Source organism: Rhodamnia argentea, chromosome 5 (assembly GCF_020921035.1).
Source record: "Rhodamnia argentea isolate NSW1041297 chromosome 5, ASM2092103v1, whole genome shotgun sequence".
NCBI lineage: Eukaryota > Viridiplantae > Streptophyta > Magnoliopsida > Myrtales > Myrtaceae > Rhodamnia > Rhodamnia argentea.
The window spans coordinates 16,556,289-16,581,386 of record NC_063154.1 but is presented as its reverse complement, the minus strand read 5'-3'; the positions used below and the strand labels follow the sequence as shown (position 1 = coordinate 16,581,386).

General features: G+C 40.2%; 2 protein-coding genes across 4 annotated transcripts; one reads left to right on the top strand and one right to left on the bottom strand.

Annotated features, from left to right (window-relative positions):
• Positions 1 to 5,302: 5,302 nt before the first annotated feature.
• Positions 5,303 to 11,299, top strand: LOC115746651 (dnaJ protein ERDJ2A-like). 2 transcript variants are annotated; one of them, XM_030682501.2, is made up of 11 exons: positions 5,303 to 5,460; positions 6,348 to 6,577; positions 6,679 to 6,774; positions 6,963 to 7,083; positions 7,173 to 7,279; positions 7,358 to 7,575; positions 7,847 to 8,024; positions 8,125 to 8,244; positions 8,611 to 8,697; positions 9,857 to 9,967; positions 10,319 to 11,299. In XM_030682501.2, exons 2-11 carry the CDS (start codon positions 6,392 to 6,394, stop codon positions 11,138 to 11,140), a joined length of 2,046 nt encoding a protein of 681 aa, XP_030538361.2. In that variant the 5' UTR covers positions 5,303 to 5,460; positions 6,348 to 6,391; the 3' UTR covers positions 11,141 to 11,299. The 2 variants fall into 2 exon arrangements, with proteins under 2 accessions (XP_030538361.2, XP_048134817.1); XM_048278860.1 differs by lacking the exon at positions 5,303 to 5,460 and adding an exon at positions 5,576 to 5,931.
• Positions 11,300 to 18,697: 7,398 nt separating this feature from the next.
• Positions 18,698 to 24,692, bottom strand: LOC115746660 (probable pectin methylesterase CGR2). 2 transcript variants are annotated; one of them, XM_030682521.2, is made up of 7 exons: positions 24,560 to 24,692; positions 23,778 to 23,918; positions 23,517 to 23,556; positions 23,116 to 23,157; positions 22,089 to 22,463; positions 19,611 to 19,666; positions 18,698 to 19,163 (listed from the first exon to the last, which is right to left on the bottom strand). In XM_030682521.2, the coding sequence occupies exons 2-7, from the start codon at positions 23,898 to 23,900 to the stop codon at positions 19,011 to 19,013; spliced, it is 789 nt and encodes a 262-aa protein (XP_030538381.1). In that variant the 5' UTR covers positions 23,901 to 23,918; positions 24,560 to 24,692; the 3' UTR covers positions 18,698 to 19,010. The 2 variants fall into 2 exon arrangements, with proteins under 2 accessions (XP_030538381.1, XP_030538382.1); XM_030682522.2 differs by lacking the exon at positions 24,560 to 24,692 and adding an exon at positions 24,262 to 24,482.
• Between the last annotated feature and the right edge of the window lie 406 nt (positions 24,693 to 25,098).

Sequence of the window (25,098 nt, the reverse complement as noted above, 5' to 3'; positions counted from 1 at the left end):
GGACTACCAAACGCAACCTATAAACCCAAGAAAAGACAATCATAATCAAAATTCATAAGTTATCAATTTAATAAATGAGAGTTATTTCACCGACAATGGTCGTCAACAAAATACCTTTCACCGAACGTTGTTTTTTCGGTTTTATTAAGAGGAGACAGGTTTTGTGGCAATTCCGGACATGAATCTCAATTGATCACAAGGAACATGATATGATGCGTAGGAATTTAAACAAAGTGCAAGAAAAAAGAAGAAGAAAAAACCAAACAAATTATTAAAAATATCCACATCGGCCGCCGATCATGCCACGTCAACGATTTTCGGCCAAAATTGGCCGGATTAATTTAATTGATACATATACAAAAGGTTTAAGACTGAATTGACATAAATACAAAAGGTTTAAGACTGAATTGACACAAATACAAAAGGTACATAACAAAATTGGCACCAATAAAAAGGTTTATAACTGAATTGACACCAATGCAAAAGGTTTAAGATTGAATTGATACTAATAAAGGGTTTAGGATTAAATTGGTATCAACGCAATATATTTATAACTTTTTTGATACTTTTCCCTTCCTTTTAGGATAGAATCTAAAAGCATCAAATGGAAAAAATTAGCAAATAAACCATGCAAGAAGAACTTACCTAAGATCACAGAACCACTTCAAGAGACATGAGTTTCAAAGTAGCTCGTTTTCTCATGGTCATTGGTCAAGCGATAGACATTAGTGGTTGCAAATAAGCATTCTCTGATCACCGCAATGCGACCCGTTGCTTAAAGCAGTTGCAACACGGTACAAATGGTCATCAATTTCCCAACATAGACACAAACAATCCACAATGTAAATACAATTGAAACGAAATTCCCGTAAATTCAAACGTGATGGAAGACACAGTAGTGACAGAACTTGCAAGATTTGCTCCTTATAGGCCATAATGCATAAACATGGAGTCCACCTCAATTGTAAGGTGTTTAACATTAACTTCTCTCCACCTCTAATTCAGCAAGAATCCCAACATATTACACCAAATTTGATACGACCTCCAATATAGTATGACTGCATTTGGTCGTTTGGATTTGTATTGGGATAGGATGGGATAAAATCTAATCCTCGAATATCTTCTGGATCGTTTAAAAATATCACCCCATATTTGATGCAATCCAAGATATGATTTAAAATCCTTAAAAAATTTTGAAAATCTCAATTGCTCACAGAGGTGATACTCTCCAAATTCAGTGGTGGCGAGATGGTGCCACAAATGCTGAACATTCTACAACATTGGGTGAGGAATGCAAACCGCCTTGAGATGCGACATCGATTATGTAAACTTGGAAATGGAGTCCATCTCCACCAAGAACACCTTCTTCTTAAGAAGATCGGACTATGAATACACAAACCTAACGATGCTGACACGAGAATCACAATAATAATCATCGCAACACAACGCAAATTCCATGAACATCGCATCCCTTACCAATTGCTCAATCAAGCAATTCCGCAACAAACAACAACAATCCAAGAGACGATGAACGAACTGAAGCGATGAAATCGTGAAACTTCCCTTGTAAATGATCAAGTCAAAGAGGAGCTTATGGTTTGAGAAGTGAGGACGAGAACTTTCATGCTAGATATATCTATAGCATCCTGGCGACGATTTCTAGTATGGCCGAGACTTGCATCATATTGAGGGATCACCATTTTTGTTGTAGCTCCTCCTCCCCCTTCTTCTTCCAATTGTAAGCAAAGTCTCGGATCCGAGTAGAAGATAGGATTGGACGTCAAAGTATCACAACAAAATCAAGTGACCATCGTTAAGAACCAACATACGAACCCCCAAAACTTTGTGCGCATTGGTTTATTTCTTCTTCTTTTTCAAAGAAGAGTTTTTTTTTATCAATCCATCGATTCCGAGTCATTCATCAGCGAGAGTCGGCTTGGATCAATAGTCATCGAAAGCCAATCGTGACGACGATCGGGGTTGTTGGTCGTAAGTGACGATGATTGACCGTCATGGCGATGGTCCATGCGTGGTGGCCGACGAAGTCGAACTCCACATTCCTCGTTGGAAGAAAATTGTGAAGTTATTTTTAAAATCCTTTTATTCAATCCAGGTTTATCCCACCCTTAGCTCGGATTTCTTATCTAGCGTTTTATCCAGGTTTATACAATCCGAACATGTCGTCAAACATTGGATACGACATATTGTTATCTTATCCGGACTCATATTCAGATTTCCAAACGCAGCCTATAAACCCAAGAAAAGATAATCATAATTAAAATTCATAAGCTATCATTTTAATAAATGAGAGTTATTTCGCCAACTATGGTCGTCGACGAAATACCTTTCACCGAACGTTGTTTCTGTTGTTTTTTTAAGAGGAGGCGAGTTTTATGTTGATTCCGGACATGAGTCTCAATTGATCACAATGAACGAATATGCTGTGTCGGAATTCAACCGATGACGTAGCACAAATCATTTTTTCGGAATTTAATCGGCGGCAAACCGAGATGATTGATCAACACAACACCGAAATTTAATCGGCGAAGAAGTATCCGAAACTACGACTAAAGTTCATAAATGGAAAGATGCGGAAATGTAAAGCTACGGAAAAGATAAATTACGAAAGTAGAGAACGTTGAGTTCTTTCATTAATTGAAGGCGGCTTTATAAAGAGTACACTTGGGACCTTTATAACCTTACAAACGGCATTTACACATAGCTGTTACTAAATTAGAAAGTAAAAATAACTCCCTTTTGGTGGTCACCAAAAGTTACTACATGAACGGATAAGACATAACAAACCAATGGTTATCTTCGAATAACTCTCTTTTGGTGGTTATCGAAAGTTACTGCATGAACGAAGAAGACATAATCAATCAACGGTTATCTCGAATAACTCCCTTTCAATAGTTACCGGAAGTTATTTCACGAATAGATAAGACATAATCGATCAACGGTTATCTTTCCGTCTATCGCTTACCATCGATATCAATGACTTTAGGAAAAACTTCAAGACTCTCGTTGGTAACTTCACATTGTGTTGTCGATGACTTCACTAGCATATTGCCAATTCCCTTGAAATTGTCATTAACTCTGTTCATTATTGACCAATCTCTACTCTTATCGGTTAAGTCCGATACTTATAGATAACAATCAAAAGTTGGTCATTTTTGGGTGTCAACAAATGCCACCTTAAAATAATTGGCCATCAACATGTGCCCCGCTTATCATCGGTAAATCCAATTTTTCTTTGCCGAGTGTTATCTTGGTCATATTCATCATCTGACACGTTTTTTCACAAAAGCCACATTTTGTGTAAAATCTTCTTGTGGGTCTTTATCTTTGTTCTTAAGTAGTTGCTCATAGTTAGACACCATTGTTGCCAATTCAAATAAACCGGCAAAGTTTTGGCCTTCCAACTTTTTTCTAGATTGAATCTCTATCCATTGAAAGCCAAATTCGTAGATTTTTTCTCTGAGAGTAAAGTAAACCATTTATTTCTAGCATTTTTTAATCAAGCAACAAACTAATTGGTTGACTCGTTATTGTATTGATAGAGTGTTGCTAAATGAGAAATTGATACCTCGGGCATCATTCAATAAAATTGACAATGAAATTGTTTCTCCATATATGCCCAATTACACACGGAATTAGGTGATAAGTCGATGTACCAGGCAAAAGCAATTTTCGACAAAAACAAAGGAAATAATCTTAGTCTTAAAAACTCATTTGTTTTAGCTTCTCCGCTTTGGAAAATCGACAAATATGTTCAATATTCGATTGTTCATCTTCGTCGAGAAAAATGGAAAATTTGGGGATTTCAAAGCCTCTTGAAAATGGCTAGTTATCCACCCATTTAGGACATGGTTTCCCATAAATGGACTTAGGGATAACCCCCATCAAAATTCATTTGTACAATCCATGCCACCTACTTGACCAATAACTGGTTCTCTTGAGGGTTTTGAATTTGTTGAAATTGTTGACCTTCTTGGACCTGGCATTCTGCCCCTTGGGGGAAGTGGCTATTTAGCCTAGTTATTCATTAGAACTTGGGGTCGGTATGTCATATACCCCAAATTTGATTGATTTACCACTCCGACATTCGGTGGTGCAGCCACAATGATATTTGACGGTACCATAACATCGATGTTGGTGAATTAACTGCACCGATTTTTGGTGGTTGTACTCTCCCATTGGGTAGGGGTGTTTCATTCTCCACAAGCCAAGTCATATAGTCAGGTGTCATTGGCAATATAGGTATTTGATTTCCATCAATTGGCACCGGTAAACTTTGATTTGCTATTACATTATTATTTTCGGTGGCACCGCCTTGAACTAGACCACTTTGATTAACAATATTTCTCACAACAATTAAAAGATTACTTTGGTTTTGACCATCGGCTACTTCGGTCTTAGTAATACTCTAACTACTGGTTGTGACTTTGTTTGGCTTAGATTACCAATATTATTTAGATGAGAAGAGGAGATAAAGGGTACGTACTCAATCGCCGCTTGACTTCCATGCATTGGAAACGTCTAACTTAATGGTCCTAGCCTCGAATCAAGTTCTTCACCATGTTGAGTATCATGGGCTTGAGCACTCCAGTAAGATGGTTGACTATGTGATTAGCTAGATCATTTTATTGCTCCTTGAACACCCTTCTCATTGTTGCCAACATATGATGATTTAGTGCAACTTCTCTCGATTGATCTTTAGTGAGGTGTCGGGAAAACTATGCCCGCTCACGTTGGCCTTCTTTTGCCATTCGTTTAATGGCTGAAGATCCGGAGTTTGCAGACCTATCACTGGTATTGCGATGGTTCCCTTTGGCATTGTCAGGCTATGGATGATTCCTTGTTCTCGGCATTGAATTTCCTCAAATTGAACCACAAGTGGTCCCACCAGATGTGCCGGAAAGATGTTCCGTCGAAAACGGTCGTCGACGAAATACCTTTCACCAAACATCGTTTTTTCGATTTTATTAAGAGGGTAATTCCGGAAAAAAGTCTCAATTGATCACAAGGAACATATATGTTGCATTGGAATTTAATTGACGATGAAGTGGGAAGTAAGATGATAGATAGTTGCGGCGTTGGAATCTAATCAACAATGAAGTATCCGAAGCTACGACTAAGATGCGTGAATAACCCATCCGAGCCGTCGCCGCGGCCGCCACCACCACCCCCCCCCGCGGCGGGTTTTGCCCTTTCTCCGGCCCATTCCTCTTCCTTTTTCTTCTTTCGGCCCGTGAGCAGCCCCGTCCGGCCCGGCCCACTCCCCCTTCTTTTTTCCACCGAGAGAAAAAGGGCAGAGTATTGCAGAGGGAGAGGGCGAGTCAGAGAGACCGACTCCAACCGGACTCCCGATCAGCCGCCTTCGGCTTCGCCGTCCGACGAATCTCGAGGCCGGTCACGTCTCACGCGACCTCCCTCGCTCTCGCGTCGCTGCTGTTTTCGGTAAGTCTCGCTTTGTCTTTGGTCCGGTTCTCTCTGTCCCTAGGATTGCGGCAGGGGGGACGTCGCTGAACGGACGGCCACGTCTCGAATCGTCTAGGGCTTGTCCCCCGGTAGCCGTTTGCTAGCCCAATAGGGACATTCCACTCGACGCCGCTCGCGCGTCGTCCGATCGTTGCTCGCCGTGTGTTTGTTGACAAACGATCTACTTTGAGTGGACAAGAATGCCCTCCGCAGGCGGTGCTATATCCATGGCCAAACTCGGCAATCCACCTTAAAGCCCTACTGTTATGACTGCTTCAGTTCATCATCTTCATTTCGTAGATCTCAATCCCAGTCCAAAAAACCCAAAGAGAAACTCCAATTTCTCACCATAAATCCACGTATTCAGATTCTTGCTATTCGTTGCCGATTGGGCTTGCGAGCTTGCACGAACGGCAATCTCCTAAGCAAATTGCGTTCTTGACGGTCCCGGTAATTATCAGTTCAATCGGAGGAGCTGAAATTTTTTTCCAATTCAGAAGTGTTCGTTCATGCGCTTTTGGGTTTTCAATTTTCTCCAGCTTCTATTTGCCTATTTTTAATGCTAGATTTGTTGGGTTGTTGGGGAATTTTGATGATTGGGCCTGTTTTCGTGGTTTTGTATTGATTTCTGCGAGGTATATGATCAATTTCCCTTGTCGGAGTAGCTCGGTGGTTTGATTAACATGGATTAGTATGTTGTCTGTTACCTGTTGGTTTAGTAAATTTGGGTGGTGAAGAACTGTTGGAATTATTGCTGAGGCACGTTTCATTTTGGATTCTTTGATTATGCAATTAGAGGGCGATGCAAGACACCCGACTGACCGGAAAACTTGCAAGGGCGTGCTGAATTTGGTTGATTTGTGCAGGTTTTAGTTGCCGCCGTAGATTTCTTGTCCGCTGAAAGGTCGCCATGGCTGCGTCGGAGGAGAATAGTGCACTGTTTCCTATTTTCATTTTGACTATAATGGCGCTGCCTTTAGTGCCTTATACTGTTATGAAGTTATGCCATGCTGCTACCAAAAAATCGAAGATCACGCATTGCCAGTGTTCGGAATGCCTGCGATCAGGGAAGTATCGCAGGTCAATATTCAAGAGGGTGAGTTTGCACAGTTGACTTCTTGAAAGCATTCGATGTTTTTGAGTGGTATGGGGGTTGAGTTTATGACCGTGTGTTCTCTTTTTTCTTCATTGTTGCAGATCTCTACATTTTCAACGTGCAGCAACCTGACATTAGTTCTGCTCTGGGTCGTAATAATATTTCTAGTCTACTACATAAAAAATATGAGTGGGGAGGTAAAATCTATTTTAGGAACTTTTCTGTTAACCTATCTATTATGCTGTTGTTGGTACACATGCCAGTTACTTATGAGCTTTTTTTCTTGGCATATGTATATGTCATCTCTTATTGCCATCATTTCCGATGAATGTAAGTTTCCTAAATGTTGCTTTTCACTCAGTTGTCTTTTTTCTGGCATACATAGATTCAAGTTTTTGAGCCATTTAGCATTCTTGGGTTAGAACCTGGAGCTTCCGATTCAGAAATAAAGAAGGCGTATAGAAGACTTTCAATTCAATACCATCCTGATAAGAATCCTGATCCAGGTTGATGGCTTGACAAATATCTTCAATGATGATTAACTTGAAATAATAAATGTATCCTAAGAGTTGACTTTGTATATATCTGTTATCAGAGGCGCACAACTATTTCGTGGAGTACATTTCCAAGGCTTATCAAGCTCTCACTGATCCTATATCTAAGGAAAATTTTGAAAAATATGGTCATCCGGATGGGAAGCAGGTACTTTTTGTTTGAAGCTGTCTACTAATCTGATTAATATGCTTTGGGAAAACTTAAAATTATCCTGGTCTCGTGCAGGGATTTCAAATGGGCATTGCTCTCCCTCAGTTCCTGCTGGATATTGATGGTGCTTCTGGTGGAATTCTTCTACTTTGGATTGTGGGCGTCTGTATTCTCTTGCCTTTAGTTATTGCTGTGATATACCTCTCAAGGTCATCAAAGTATACTGGAAACTATGTCATGCATCATACACTGTCCAATTACTATCGTTTAATGAAACCTTCTTTGGCCCCAAGGTATGTGGTTCTTTCTGAGTATATGTCCCATTCATTTTGTTGCTGTATACATCAAGAGTTATGTTCATGCTGTTGGATGTTACTGATAAGCAAGACTTACCATTTCTTTTTGCTATATATAAAATGGAGGAGGAAATGTTAGTTTAACTGTTGTTCTGATAGTAGGATGCTTCCATCGTTCATGAATTTAACGTTGTAATATGTTTCTGGTGAACTCTTAGACCCGTAAAGTTGTATGACACTCATTTTTCTCGTCTACCATTGCTTGCAGCAAAGTTATGGAGGTCTTTATCAAGGCTGCTGAATTCATGGAAATTCCAGTCCGAAGGACTGATGAGGAACCCCTTCAAAAGCTGTTTTTATTGGTCAGGAGTGAGTTGAATCTGGATCTCAAGAACATCAAGCAAGAACAAGCTAAGTTTTGGAAGCAACATCCCCCATTCGTTAAGGTGATATGCACTAAGATTGTCATTAGTAGCTTTTTGTCAAATTTTTTTCAAGTAATTCGGCACTTAATAAATATGTGGTTGGTGCTTTGATTTCTTTCAGACAGAATTGTTGATTCAGGCTCAGTTAACAAGGGAATCAGATTCCTTATCTCCAGCTTTGGTCGGTGATTTCAGACGTGTTTTGGAACTTGCGCCTCGGCTACTTGAAGAACTAATGAAGGTGCTGTTTAGTTTCTTAGTAATAATTGGTGGGGGGAAGGGTATATTCTATATATAATTTATATGCTTTCTGAATAGAAACCACGTTTCTCGTCCTTCTTCATTCTTGTTCTTTTTGTATTGGTCTGTATCTTGGCAGTTATTTTTCATGCAAATCCGTGCAGAAATGATTGAATCTCTATATAGCTCTTTGCTTGACATGTGTGTTTCATACTGCTCAATTAGTGGCACAAGAACTGAAATACTAGTATTTATGCTATATGAACACCTTTTTGATTGTGTTGGTGTTCTTTGTTGACAAATTGTGAACCATTCAGCTAGCTTCATTATCCTCTTCCTCTCAGTAGCGTTTTAACTTTTCATTCAGATGGCTGTCATTCCACGCACTGCCCAAGGACATGGTTGGCTGAGGCCTGCAATTGGGGTTGTGGAGCTTTCTCAATGCATTATTCAGGTGCTGAAGCTGAGAACGTAATCTATGTTAATTGTCGTAGTTGACTAATTCCATAGATTTTTATTTTTTTGGTCAGATAATTCCATAGATTTGGGCTGTCAAGACAACACACTTTTCCCATTTATGATTTATAGTTTTGATGCACGAGTAAGCGTTTAGGAGTCAAGGAGATTGATTTTCAATCTACTGAACAGATACTCTCTCTCTCTTTATAGTTTTGATGCACGAGTAAGTGTTTACGAGTCAAGGAGATTGATTTTCAATCTACTGAACAGATGCTCTCTCTCTCTCTCTCTCTCTCTCTCGCTCTCTCTCTCTCTCTATAGATATATATTCATGGGTGTGTGTGCATGTGCATGCAGGTGTGTGTTTTTGTTTCGCTGAGGTTCTTTGTTACTTTGAATATTCTGCCATGATCTTATAATGTCTAACATTGTGGAGAACTGAAACTCACAATATGTAGTTACATAAGTTCATTGAAAGTTGAGTATTAGCTAGTAGCAGAAAGTTGTATGAAGTGCAGATGGATACATTGACGGTATGACAATCAAAATGACAAATACCTGTTGATCTGAAAAGTGATACTACAGGCTTAAGTGCTGAAAATTTAAGCAGCGAAGTTCATGTGTAAATAAAAAATAAAAAGCTTTTTGATATTAACTGAAAGTTGGTTGCTGGAATATTATGAATTTCTTACCAAATACAAAGTTATGATTAGTATCGGTGAGTTTTTACAATATATTTGGCCAGATTCTAATAACAATCGATCATTTTCTATGGAAGGAATTTAGAAACCCTTACTTGTCAGATAAGTGAATTCCGACTGTAAATGCTAATTCAGCTTATGAAACCAACTTAATCTTATTGAGTGCTGAATTTTAGGTTTCAGCAATTTATTGGGGTTATCAAACAGGCCTTAAGCCAATATTATGGTGTTGAAGGTCTGACATGCACTCTTCTCTAATTGGAGGCCGATTGGCCATTTACCTTTTCTTCGTTTTTTCCTAAAAAATTGCTCACTTGCCTTTGTCTTCATTTCGCAATATATCTGTGATGTGGAGGGATGTAGATTTGCGCCAAATCTCGATGTACATTTACTAGATACGAAACTATAACTAATCCAGGGGAGCATTGTCGGTGTTTTATGAATGTACTCTAGGCTGTTCCTCTCAGTGCAAAGAAGACAACTGGAGGATCTACTGAAGGCAATGCACCTTTGCTGCAGCTACCGCATATGAGTGAATCTGTTATTAAGAGGATTGCTCGCAAGGTGAGTATAGGATTGCTACATGCGTGATCTCTGGTCAGAGATCTTTTCTGTACTATTCTTAAGGGTGGTCATGATATGCCTGATGGCTCGAGCTTAAGGTTTTCTGTTAATTAAAATCAAATGTTGACCAATTGTTGCACCTAGTGGAGTGACTGTGAGCCCCATCCCTAAGTCTTCTGCATTGCTGGGATTTTTAAAATGGTTTTCACTGAAAGCACGTCATGATGCATTAGACTGCGCAAGTGGATATTACTGAGTCAGCTCTGCCCTGAGCAATGGGAACCAGGGCATCGCAGATTTTTTCTTCCTTCTAAGCTCCCTTTTTCTAAGATCTTCACTCATCTTTTGCAGAAAGTGAGAACATTTCAGGAGCTCCGGGACATGTCTCTTGAAGACCGCGCGGGACTGCTCCAGGCAGCGGGCCTCTCCAGCACAGAAGTGCAAGACATAGAGAGAGTTCTAGAGATGATGCCATCTCTATCAATAGATGTTACGTGCGAGACTGAAGGTGAAGAAGGCATACAAGAGGGCGATGTGGTCACGATTCAGGCTTGGGTTACACTTAAAAGAGATAATGGACTCGTCGGCGCCCTACCTCATGCTCCGCGGTATCCTTTTCACAAAGAAGAAAGTTACTGGTTTCTTCTGGCAGACCCCAACACCAATGACGTTTGGTTTTCTCAGAAGTTAAGTTTCATGGATGAAGCGGCAGCTGTAAGTGCTGCCTCTAAGGCTATCGAGGAGACTATGGAAGGATTGGGAGCAGATGCAAAGGAAAAAAGTAAGGCCGTCAGAGAAGCAGTGGAGAAGGTGAGGGGTGGCTCGAGGCTGGTTATGGGCAAGTTTTTGGCCCCAGCGGAAGGGAACTACAATTTGACGTGTTACTGCTTGTGTGATTCGTGGATTGGCTGTGACAGAAAACTGAATTTGAAGGTGAAAGTTCTCAAAAGGACTCGTGCAGGCACTAGAGGCGGCGCAGCACTGGAAGAGGCCGTCGTGGATGACGGGGTTGAAGAGGAAGAGGAGAGTGATGAAGAGGAGTACGATTACGAGAGCGAGTACAGCGAAGATGAGGCTGACGAGCAGGACTCGAAAAAGAAGGGCAAGACTGCCAACGGCACAGTGCCTAAGAAGGGCTCAAGTTCAGAAGGCTCCGGGACAGATGAGGACTGACCGCTGTCGAATAGAGAAGATAATGTGCAACTTCATTGTGTACTTTGACCCCGTCTAGTTACGGCAAGAGATTTCAATAGCTTTCAGGATTGATAGTTTTTTATACCGTGGATCCTGGTTCGAGCCAAATGATTACAAAGAATTTTGTTTCATTCGATAGCGGTGTTGCACCAAATTTTAACTCCATGCATTGGGATATATGACCGCTTTGTAACTCAGGGAGAAGTACGAGGATGAAGATTTCGTTCAGAGTATTTTTCTCAACATATGTGAGTAACTTGTTTTCCTCAACATGGAGGAAATTACTTTTTCCTATTTAGGACTTTTCTTGCAAAGATGAGAATGCTTTAATTTTAAAAAGTATGAAAAACTCGACATTTCAATGTATGTTTATTTTGGAATGATATGAAAAGTTTTACTTTGGGAAAGTTACTGAGCCAAAATTTAATGTAGCTCTAAATAAGCAAATTTTTTTGGGATTTTACAAGTTATACTGCGTGCGTTATGTGCTGTGTGCAGGTTGAAAAGCCCCGAGTGGTTCTAAACAAGCATTTAATTCACTATTTTTTGTTATTAATTTTTTGTAAGCATATTAAAAAATTGGCATCATCAATCAAAACCCATACCTTACCCGTCAACTCAGTTCCCCATGATCAACAGTAAAAAGAAAAAAAATGAAGAAATTATCCTGCGGTGAGCCGATTCTCAAAGTCCATCTGCACTCAACCTGAATTTGATCGTTTTGACTCAATAAATTTCCTGCATTCATCGCCGGTGAAACTGCTGATGAACGCACAGCTCGTACCTGTCTACTCTTCAATCCGTGACGTTCTCGTTACCCTCTTACATCTGTTCGCCAGCAATCAATATATCACCGAAGATTGAGCCGAGAGCAAAATTCAAAAGATATTTTGAAACAAGATCGGAGTCCGAAAGAACCCCGGGGATTTTAGGAAATTTTCCACGATCGATCTTGCTCTCTTTCTTTTTCGTTCTTTGATTCCAAGCTTCAGAGTGGAGATGCGAATGTGCTTTTCACTTCTCCCGCCTCCTTTGCTCTGTCGCCATTCGTAGCTTCGAGCCATCGCGAATGCTTGTGTCCGTTCGTCGAATGATTGGTTCACGATTCTTTTGTTTTCTTGGGTTTTTTAATAGATTCTTTCTTCTGACAAACAAGCAAAGAGCAAGGAACCATCTCAACGTGTGTATACTCATTTCCCACCGTTCTCTCAAGCACAAGCCGAAATCATACAACGAAGAGCTATAGAGTTCAAACTAAGCAAAAGCGTGGTATTTAGCTACATTTCGGATCTCTGGAACAGATGGAACATCCGAGGTTCCGTCATATTGAGCCTCTCGTTTCATGTCTTTCTCATTCTATTTGGGCCCCTCAGAATGAAAATAGCTAAACACCACATCATTTTCCTGTTGTGACTGGCCTATTTGATGGCCGACTCGGTAGTAGTATAGCGGATCAGGCTCATCTCCCCCGACCGAGGCAATTCGTGCGTTCATACAGTCGAAGCAGATGGGGCATTTCAGGCATTTTGGGCCCATTTATTTTATTACATCTTAGCGGTCTAGACACCATCACTGTCTTCTCTCTGGAAGACAATTCGCTTTGGAAACGACACCTGCTCAATCTTATCTTCTGCCACCATCTATCTCAGAGACAAGTCGCTAATGATCCCAACGATGCTGATGTCTTTTGTCGGAGTCATAAAAAAATGTGGAGAATATAGTGGCACTAATTCTCTCAAGCCTCCTGAGGCTCAGGAAATCAATGCTGTTGTCGTACCTACCTCGTGATGATGAATTCGACGAGTGCATTAAATAACCCAATGCTCAGTGGGAAGGATATTCCGACGAAGAAGAAGCAAAGATTGCAGAGAGCATTGTGGTAAAGCATGCTTATAACTTCTTTCAAATATTTAGCGTCTTCATCGGAGATCACATGTTCAAAGATTACGAACGCAGATTTAGTATGGCATATTTCACGAAAGTTTCTGCGATAGATCAGTTCATGGTGCTCCACACAAAAGCCCTTGGTAATACATTCGAAGTGGAGCTGCATATTCCGCTTTGTTGCCTTTAATGACATTGCGATGTCTTTCGTCGTGTTCAACAGCTTCAAGAAGCACTGGCTCCCCAAACTCGATGTGAAAATTACTTATCCTCTTCTACTTAGAGAGATGACTCTTGATGTGATAGCTCTGTTCATGCCCGTTTTCTCCAATTGGACTGTTGCCAAAATCAAGCGGTACAACACAGGATCCTCTAAACTAGATTTATTTCTTCACAGGTTGATTCTTTCTGACTATATGTTGTATCTTTTACTTAATCAGCATAACGCGGCGTCCTCTGTGGTAGGAATTTGCCCGATCGACATCGGCAAAGGCGCCGCATGAGCTCTTCCTCATCATCCATGATAAGACCGAGGATGTAGAAGAGCTATGCAAGAGATTGTAGATGGTCGTTCCACAAGCTATCTACTACACACACTCAAGGAGTGGGTTCCGATTGGTAGGACTTGAACCGAAACATCAGCCATGTCTTGTAACCAGTTCAATCAATTTTCCCTTGTTTTTTTTTGGTAAGGCAATTTTCCCTTTTGTTTTTTTTTGGTAAGGGAATTTTCCCTTTTGTTGATCTTGATCAAATCCAATAATCCCGTTCTCGACTGTTTAATCTCCTGTTTTATGATTTACGACAGAATGGGCACGGCTATGTTTTTCCAGTAAAATTGATCGGCTTACCGGATTATTCAACACGAGGCATTACATCGATTACCGTTTTTGTTCCGTGAAGAATTAGATTGGAAATGGAGCTATTCCTAGAACGAAAAGAATGACCAAGGGTCCGTTTGTTTCATGGAAAATGAACCGTTTGAAAAACATTTTTCTGAAAATGTTCACTTATATCAGCTTCAAATAATTAGTCAATTAAAATTATTTTTATTAACGTTTGTGTTTGAAATAACCGTCGGCATAAGGCTTCTACAACTGGCATTTGCTTCCCACGTAGGAGTCAAATATGTTAATGTTTCATTTTCCTTACCGAGTTGTGGTTTTCGCAAGCTAAACTTCAATAAGAAATTAAAAAGCACATCAATTTTCTCTTTGCCAAATGGAAACATTATCTATCAAATTGAACCGTACCCTTTTCCAATTTAGGACTTTCCTTGCATAGACGAGAATGTCAATAATTTTAAAAATATGGACAAATCGTCATGTCCAAACTTGATATAGTGCCAATGGTTACCAATAGGGTCGATCTAGCGAACCAAGGGAAGATATATAAGGTTAGACGCCGGCTAAGGCCAGCGATCCTGATCATTTGCGGCTCGACTTCGTGTATCCTTCGAGGTCGCACTTCTCGTACAGCGCAACACGGTGTTCCTTCCACCATCGCTCCGCCGCCATGTTCGATAAGTGCTTCTGGCTACAAAAACAGTATGCAACATTTGCTCATGATGCATTTGAACAGGTGAAAGATTGTAAACATGAGTGTACATATCAACAATCCAAAACGAACAACACTTTGTTATGGTATGAATTGACTGGATATGTTCACCTCATTAACTCAGTAAATCTGGATATGGATCACCGAACTCTTGTCTCCTACTTAACATGGCCTGCTCTCATGTATAATCCCTAGAGAAAATTTGGACCACTCAAATAGAGATTGTGTTTGATTAGGCTTGATTTGGTCAAGTATTGATGGGTCGTGATGATGTCTGAGAACTAATATGTACTCTACACATCCATGCTCCAATGACTCACTCTAGACACGGGTCGCTATTACATGAGTCTATCTAGTGGTAACCATCCGAAGATGACGTGAAGTCTATTTTTCCCACTATCACCCCTCAAGTTGAGAGAAAATGGCTTTCTTCCCTTCATCTAGGAAATATCCTCGAAATTTTACGTCCCAGAGCTTAAACGAAATCTTTTAAGGTCATGCTTAGGACCACTCTAGAGCAAATTTAGACCACTCAAATAGAGATTGCGATTGATTAGGCTCGATTTGGTCGAGTATTGATAGGTCCTGACGATGTCCAAGAACAAATATGTACTCTACACATCCACGCTCATACACATGCACAACGAAAAAAACGTAACGGATGGGATAGATCGGAGAATCAATGACGGGAGGTTCAGACATCGAGCTCTTAAGGATCGAGATACTTAGAAGATGTGGATGGAAAGTCATGGTACCATGACATAGTGACCTACCTGCAAAGGAAAAAACTTGAAATGATTGAAGTTTTTCTATTTGGAGGGAGCTCACTGGCGGAAGTGAAGCAGATCTGAACGTGTGTACGCGAAATTTGTGATTTATATTTGAATGTAATCATTATTTCAATAAAAACAATTGGACATTATATCTTCTTATGCGTAGGGAATATCAAATCCTCTATTATTGAAAATTGTATTCCTTATTATATTGTCTATAAAATTTATGATACCTATGATACACATACTAGTTTTAGAATGTTTTGCCAAACCATATGATTCGATTCAATTATCAATTCACAATTCATCAATTTAACATTTCAATTCGCGATATGCATCTCGGTTTCACAACTATGATTACTTTGCTTAAACAACCTTAGTACCAGAAAAGTGTTAAAGAAGAACTAATATGTTCTATCGCTAATTATTTATCATTCTCTTTAGGGGTGATCTATTCTAAGGTGGGCTAATTCTCACCTTGAAATTGGCAAGCGGACTAGAAATATCGGTTCCCACTTTGTGGAACCGGGAACCACTCACCCAGTCCCGGACCCATTGGGGAACTAGATTAATTGGTCCGGTCTGGTTCTTGGGTAGGTTAAAAAACCGGCGATATACTTCTCTTTTTTGTTTTTTCATATTCCTTACATGATTGCAAGTGTTGTCGCATGGTCTAAACTACTATACGAGTGATGTTAATAGAACAAGCTCGTGATAACCTAAACATGATAATCGCCTCCACGAATAAAGTTATGCTGATCATCACGAACCAAGTATATGAGTTTGCCACAAAGTTTGACACCACAAAGCTCTCAAGCTTCACTTCAAATTAGGAATGGTGCAATTAGGGTTTTTATAGTGGGAGAGTGAAGATGAAGAATGAGGAATTGATAGTGTTTTTAGTTTTGTCATAAAAAGAATAAAAAAAAAATTAAAAGAACTAGGTGGATGCACACCTAAAATTGAAAACTGGACCGATATTCACCAGTTCTAAATTTGAGGAACCGGAAACCAGACTGGTAACCATTGGAACCTCACCGAATTGATCGGTTTGGTCCGGTCCGAATGTTTTTCAACTCAATCCGGGTATTTTCCGGCTCGGTCCTATTCCTCTTGATGAGATATTCTAATTTCTCATATGCACCCAATTTGTGTGAGCCAGTGGGTATGCATAACGACCTTAAAAAGAGGTTAGGACCCCCCCAAAAAAAAAAAGACCTTAAAAAGAGGTTACCAAAATCCAAAAGGACAAAAACTGGGTATTGAATGCTTAAGGGTCGAGACAAGTTCCTTATTGCACTTTCTTTCCCTCTTTGCTCTTTGTGGTATCTAGCGAAATGGCAACTGGATTCTCAACTTGCAAAAGATTTGGCTGATGACTTATAAAAAGTTATGGAGAAAATTAGAACTAACATAAAAGTTATTTATTAAGCATCATTTGGTCAATTTTTTTCTTCATCGATAAATAGCTGAATGAGGCTGAAATTGGAGCAATGATAGGCCACAATGGTGAATTCATCAGCTAAGCTCATATTTATTTGTTTTTTTATTCCTAACTGGTTGTGTAAGAGATGATTAGGGCAAGATACATGTTGAGATCCATAACAATTTGCCAGGTGGAACAACTCTAAGAGTTCATTGCAAATGCAAAGATGACGATCTCGGAATCCAAGATATAAGGAGCACATAGGGATTCTCACTCAGACACAATTTCTGGAGGACAATATTGTTCTTTTGCAGCTTTGCATGGTCGGGTCCACTTAAGTGGTTTGATATATTTGTTCAAAATAGAGATCATTGTGACGATGAGTCGATGACAATTGTTCTTTTGCAGCTTTGCATGTTCGGATCAACTTAAGTGGCTTGATATATTTGTTCAAAATAGAGATCATTGTGACGATGACAAGTGCGTTTGCACGATCTCCCCCAGTGCTCCTTGTTTGCTCCAAGGGAAACCTGACAGTTTAAGCATTGTTATACACGGAATCTTCATGCAAAATTAGGGAGGACCTCTTATGTAAGAAGTATGAGAGAGAAAGATGATGTTGTGAAGTGATACATTATCGTTGAAGTGGACTAAGAATCAGCCCAGTTATCTTTTAAACCAATAGACACACGTGTGTTTCTCTTATCATCCTCTTCATTGAAGTGGACTGAGAAGATGTTTGAGTGACTCGAACGTAATTTGTAATCTCCATTGTATTGCTTGATTTATAATGCAATTTATTACTACTCTCCCCGTGTACATAAATCTCTATGATCAAATCATGTAAATCTAGTGTCCGATTTATTTTCTTGTTCTGTCTATTTTATTGTTCGAACGTTTATTAGAGAGAAATAGAGATCCAACGATCCAAGTGAGGAGGAAGGCAAGTGAGACGCCATGGCTGGACTTGGTGCGGAAGTTGGTGATGATCTGGGGGATCTCGGCGACGCCCCACCACACCAGGCTCATCAGCCCGAACGCGAACGACACCTCCACCTCACGCACAAATCATTGGACCACCTAGGAAACGACAGAACATAACGACCAATTAAAAAAATTACAATTAATGCCACTCGGAAAATTCCAAGTGTCCGAGTAAATAGTCCTATCGTACTTTGGGTTTCTGAAGAATGGTATCCGAGCATCTCTCGACATTATTATTCCTAGGAAGGTACGTGAAGGAAGGAAAACATGCCGGAAACAAGGAAAGCAGCAGAGATTAGAACAGGGCAACCCTTCTTTTTTAGTAGAATATCAAAGCTTCAAATGGCAAAACCAGTGCACGGTAGCTCACAGAGCCACTTCAAGAGATATATGAGTTTAAAAGTAGCTCGTCTTCTCGTGAGTCGGCTATAGACAGTAGTGGCAACCATTTCCCCGGTCGCTGCAATGCGACCTGTTGCTAAGAGCAATTACAACACAGTGCAGAATGCCGCCAATTTCCCCGAATAGACACAGACAATCCATACAGAACACAGTAATGAGTATCGATACGGTCACCTAGAGACCAAACTGATGTCGCTACACACTATCAAATTCCTTATAACCCTTTACTACTCAGGCATTCCAAGACTGGACAAAGAAACCATAGGTACTAGGCATGAAGTTCAGATACACAAGGGTCATGATGGACACAATTGAAACGAAATCCCAGTAAATCCGATCGCGGTAGAGGACACATCAGTGACATAACTTGCAAGATTTGCTCCTTAGAGGCCATAATGCATCAATATGGAGTCTACCTCTTCTTTAAGCTGTCCAACATTAACTTCTCTCCACTTCCATTTCAGCAAGAATCCGACAACTCCAATTCAGTATTAACCAAAGAAAAGACCATCCAATCAAAATTCATGAGCTATCATTTTCAATAAATGAGAGAGTTAGAAGTTTCAAACATCACAAAAGGAAACTACTAAGTAGCAGCTTCTTGAAAAACAAACCTATTTTCATAATTCTGTAAGGGCGGAAGCCAACTTGGTGCATCCTCCACTGAATAAATACTAAGCTAAACAAATGTAGGGAATCACCACTAAAACTGATCGGGCAATCCAATTGTCAACACAACCCTTTGGGCGCGAAGATTGAAGGAGTTTGTTGCCCTGTATGTTACTTCAGGAAGCTCGGAGAACAAGACTTGAGCATGGGATTTTCAAGGCAACGATTTCAGATGGAAAACCTGGCAGGCCGGTTTATATGATCGCTTACTTGAAGCTTGTTCGAACTTCTTCGTGGCAGATTCATTTTCTTCTAGTTTGCTCTGAAAAAAGTACCTTATCCACCAAGATGAGCTCCGCAATTTGGCCTTCAAGAAAGGATCATTTACGTATTATAATTGAGGAGAATTCGGTGATTTTTTAAAATCCACAGGTATATAAACTGTAAAACTTTTGATGGGGACTAGCACATTCTCTAGTAAGCATACATTAAAAAACATGTATCACTGTATCACGATCTCTTAATATTCATCTAAACTTGTCATCACTATAGTTTTATTAACATTCTTCTCCTTGTAAACTATATTTTGCCATCTCAAATATGTTACTCACAGACTACTTTGGAATTCATACTACCTCTGCCACATTACTCTGCGCTAAAAACATAGTTTCATGAAATGCTTCAAGTCCAGTCATGGAATGGCAAAGATAGCACTTGTGACACAATAGAGCTCCATCATCCTTCAAGCCTAAAATTATTTGGCTAAATAATAAGTGCAAGAACAATTCAATATCAGAAAGTGTTGACAACTCACTGGACGACCAAATCTTGATAACTCAGCAACTTTAGGTCTCTGCTGACCTGGATAGCCTGCAAAAGCAACAGCAAAAAGATTTAAAACCAGTCACCATGAGAAGTGTAATATCTGATGCTCCAGAGTCCAGAGAAACATCTACCAGCATGCATTCTCTAGAATGCTCTAGAGAATAAGCAATTAACTCTTTTCCCAGTTAACTATAGTTAATTAACAGAGAACCATGAAGTGCCAACTATGTACATGACTTAATGAACAACAAAACAATAAATCAGTAGAATTAAACCAAATAAGTCCATGTATTGTGGGGTCTTCTGAAAGTAAGAAACAATAAAATAACAAGCAAGATAGAAAAGGACAGTACCATGTTGCAATAACTAAAAAAAGGGAAAAGGAAACAAAAGGGACCCACATCATTTATTCTGCAAAATTTTAGGGGGAATTGGCAGTGTTTTAATTTGGGTAACACTTAATGCGAGATCTCAAAGTACATGTGCCAGCCTATTGTGGAGAGGACCTAGATTGGGACATGTTAGGGGATAGGAGAATCACATCCCTCTCTTCCTCGCTGTATTTACAACATGTATATTGCCATTTGTCAAGAAAATGAATATATATTGCTCTGCAAGTGCCACCTTCTCACATCATCATCTTGATGTCAGTCTGTATGTCTCTGGGTTTTCCCCCTGTTTCTCCCTTCATCCTCTGTATTTTCCCTTCTTCGTCCTCTATCTGCTTTTCCTTTTATTTTTTCTCTTTCTCCTCTCTCAGTCATGGCCAGTTCTAATGCTGGCCCTCTCATATCGACCATTTTCGCGACCCTTCCCCAACAGACATCCATGTGTCTTCATATCCGTCGACGATAAGAACTCATCATCGAACTGCACTTCCCATGTTTGTAACCGACAAGCAACAAATCGTAATCAATGACTGACATGAAGGGTGGACTACTGTTATTTTAGGAAATGGGGAGCCGGAATACGCGTGGCAAAGGCAGCTATGCTTAAAAGAGAGGGTGAGACACACCCACACAATTGAACTTCATACCAAATATCCTGATGAGGCCTTGCAGGATGCACTCAAGTACTGTAAGAAGAGAAATGGACAGATTACGATTCTCTGAGAGCATGCCCAGTCCATGCGGACCTCAGATCGCAAGCTGTACGACCACTGCATTCTCACGCGATTTCTCCTGTGCGACAAGGAACGTGGCTTCGAGATCGCAGGAGAACTCAACCCAGGCAAGCCGCCGTTCTTTGGAACGTATGAATATTGGAAGGGGGCCGAGTGCAACAATATCTTGATGCTCAGCGATGACATGATGGAGGTGGTTTGGTGTGACATTCTGGCATCCAAGCATGGCGTCAGAAAAGTGTGATGAGGTCTCCCAAAAGATGGAGAGATTTTAAGAGGTAAAATCACCACAAGGGAGACAGTTTTGAGCTGTGCCCACCCAGCAGTCAACTTCTGCAAACAACACAAAGTGTGGCTTGTGTTTGATCAGAAAAGTGGAGGCTACGAGGAGCATTGCAGGACTTCCAGTTTGGGTCAAGGGTACCAAATTCGGATTTTCTGTGTGTCGAAAATTAGTTTGGGGTGGATATATACCGGCTTGGGATTTTTTGTGAGATTGAAAGTCAGTTTGGGTAGGATACCAGTTTGGGTATTTTAATGATGTTCATCCTCAAATTAATGACATGCATGTATGAAGGAAAATAGGGCCTGCACTTCCATCAATTATGACAAAAAAGGGCCATAAGATTTCTCTAGTTCTTAGATAATTCTCCCCCCTTTCCTTCCCTTCTCAACATATTAGCACACATGCACTCATACGAAGGCTCGCAATCCACACAAAATATACAAATGTGATAGCACACATATCTTCTGCATCCTTCAGTCCAGTTACTTCCAAGCATTTATTCCACGATTTGAAATCTCTCTCAGTGGCAAAGTCATTTAGGTGATTTATCTAACATGCTTCTGCGCTAATCAATTTTCTCATGCATACACTCTATACTATTAGCACACATGCACTCATACGAAGGCTCGCAATCCACACAAAATATACAAATGTGATAGCACACATATCTTCTGCATCCTTCAGTCCAGTTACTTCCAAGCATTTATTCCACGATTTGAAATCTCTCTCAGTGGCAAAGTCATTTAGGTGATTTATCTAACATGCTTCTGCGCTAATCAATTTTCTCATGCATACACTCTATACTATGACATGTATTATAATACGACTCTCTGGTTGAGCCATCATCTCAGACTGCATTTGACTAGAGCAGAAACCTTATACTGCCAATTTGAAGAAAACGAGATCATATTGGCAGCTAGATCCACATTATTTGATGTGTATCAACAGCCTACCATAAAAAATTACAACTAGACCAGGTTGAATGAGGTTCTAATCAACTTTATCATCAAAATAACAAATTCATTTTGCATAAAATAACATGGAAATAGATACATTACCCGTGAAAATGACAACACCATCAGTGGATACCCTTGCCAATTCCGGAAGGGTTCTGTTGAGGTATCTTGGAGACAGGTAGTCCAATGCATCTGATACTATAACAAGAGAGAAAGATTTTGCCCGGTAAGGAAGAGGAAACTTGATATCAGCTACACGTACGATTGCTTTGCGAACAAGCCTTTTGCAGTTGGCCCCAGCTTCATCTAAATCATACGGTTCAACACCCCAAGCTTCAGTATCTTCTTCCCTTAACAATTGAGACACCACTGCACAAGTGTCTGGACCTACATGCAATACTTTGTGCAGGCTATCACCATATGCTTTCTTCAGAACAGGTAATGCTCTCAGCACTTCCAGACTGCATGGTACACCACCTGCAAAAGGATCATGCTTCAAGTTCAGATTTATGTTCCCGTATAAGCATTTCTTTTCATGGCACTAAAATAGAGATTGATGTCCTCAAGAGGACATTGGTCAGACTATAGTTTCATCTTAACACGGTTGCATTTGTAAAACCTCAAGTCAGGGCAGGATTGCTACACATATTCATGGAATATGCAGAGATTTGTTTGACAGAACACAGTAATTTACAAGTATGACAGTCAAATCAGGAAAAGAAGGGAAGTAAACAAAAGAAAAAAGACCACAATCCAATATTTACCATTTATGTAAAGAATAAAAGCTTACGAGGTTGAGATGTTATTGTACGAGAACATATGAGCTCAGAGACAATTTATTCATCCATATGTCAGCTTGTAATCACAAATCAATTATCATTCATGAGCTGACTCGGGCTTACTGACATGTCACTTCACGGTATCGCCTACCAGGTATTTGGTACAACCCCAATAGATACTATTGAATGCTAGTCAAAAGCAAAAGTGGATGTTCATTTTCACTGAAAAGGACAAGATAAAACTGGACACAAACAGTGGCTTGTGAAAAAAAATAAAAATTATCAACTATCCCATACCAGTAGCATACAAGAAGTCATGCACTGAGAGGCTGAAAATTGTCAAACTATACCTTCAATTTTACTTACAGCATCTCCATCACCACTTGATCCTCCTGTCATACAAATCCAGAAGATTGAATCAGTCCATGCATACAATAATACTGTTTATTTTACCAAAATCCTGAGCAGAGAATGAAAACCAGAATTTCGCAGTTAACTTTCTATCCATTGGCCAGCCACCATTCTTTGCGACTCTACTACACCAGTCCTTTTTGCTACTAAATCTATTTGATGGTGCCGGTAAATGAACAAATTCTTAGACATGTTTGAGCTAGTGCAAACTGTATGGAGGAAGCTATTGCTACATAATCTACAACACAAAAAAGAAAGTGGGAGGAGCTAGATCTAGAGGATAAGCGTGAAGGAATTTCTCCAATAAATGATTTACAAAGCAAAAACATCAAGTACACACCTGATCCACTAAAAGAGTAGCCAATCAGAAGGATTGCACCCTGAAAGGGTACAAGCAATGAAAGAGGTCAAAACAAATCACTTGAATTCGTATCAGCATTAGTCAATCAATGGAAGCAAAATAATGTGAAGGAAAATGGGTATCCCTTCAAAGAGAGCAGAATATAAAGGTTGTATATATATTTACAAGGGACCGCTTCCATAAGACTAGATAAGACCAGGAAAGTGAACGGAAGAGAGCAATGGCAGGACTGCACCATACCACAACTAAAAGTCCTATAGCTAGTAAAGGCGGCGACCGTGTTTTGGATTGCACTGCACCTACAAAAGGTATACTTCCACCATCGGCAAAGCGCCTCGTAGCATTTGCAACCCTCCTTGCCATGTTGATATTATATTTAATCTGAAATAAAGGAAAAGAAAGAACATTGGCACACACGATTGAGTAGAAATGTCTACTGATAAATTTCATTTGGGGTCACTTCCCGCCTCCCACTTTTCTCATTTTCCATGCGCATCCCTGCCTCACGTGACCTAAGAGAACCATCATGAACTATCCCAGATTTTGTTTTCCTCAGAAAACGCCAATCTTGCATATCCTTCACAAAAACAGAGTACAAAATTGGAGTCCCAAAGCGATCTCGCAGCCTAAATTATTCTCTTAAGTATCAATCTACCAACGAACAATCTCCGTAAGATAACTAAGCTAGAATAATTCGACAAAGCCAAGAACAAAAACATCCCACCTCAAACCCCAGAGTCGCCACACAAACTGGGTCCTCCCAAACCCAGCACTACGAACCGCTCAAGATGTTCAAGAGACTTCACAGACCAATACCCAAAGTATCAAGCACCCTAAACGAAACACGCCCACGAAGCTGCAACACAGCAGCACGAGAGGCGATTCCGAGCACGAAGCAGCATCGCCCGTCGGCCTCAACGCGAGGCAAAAAGAGCAGAGCACTTGACGGCCCAAAAGAGACGAAGATTGCAGTTTGATTAGAGCGCATCAAACAGCGAATTCACCACCGGAAAACCCATTACCTGGTGAGGGATTGCGAGGGGGAAGGATCCAGATCTGACCCAGTAGGACTACACTCTTGAGCTCCACAGAGAGAGAGAGGCAGAAGATTCTCTCCCCTGTCCGTCGGGCCTTTGTCTTCTGAGATGACTGTTCAGTTAATTTATGATAAAACAAATGGAAAATTAGTGATGTCTTACGAGCGACTCATCGCCATCGGGTGTTGTTGTCCCCCGATGACGTCGTGCTTGCCAATTCGGGATGTCTTGTCGGGCCCCCTGGAAAGCCGGCTAAACGATGTCGTTGCTCTTAATTTGTAAGGAATGCACAACATCGGGAGTGCCACAAGTTGCCTATTACATTCACATTAGTGTTAAAAATTTTCTTCGTATCACTTAAGAGTAAATTTTTCTGAAAAATGATTCTTTAAACTCCAATTTCGATCTGCTTGGTTGGAAATCCGACGTGTCATTTTTTTATTAATATTTGAAGCCGACGAGCTCACCGAGAGGTCCAATCAACAAAAAAAAAAAGAGATAAAAGTTGAAAAAAACATAATAAT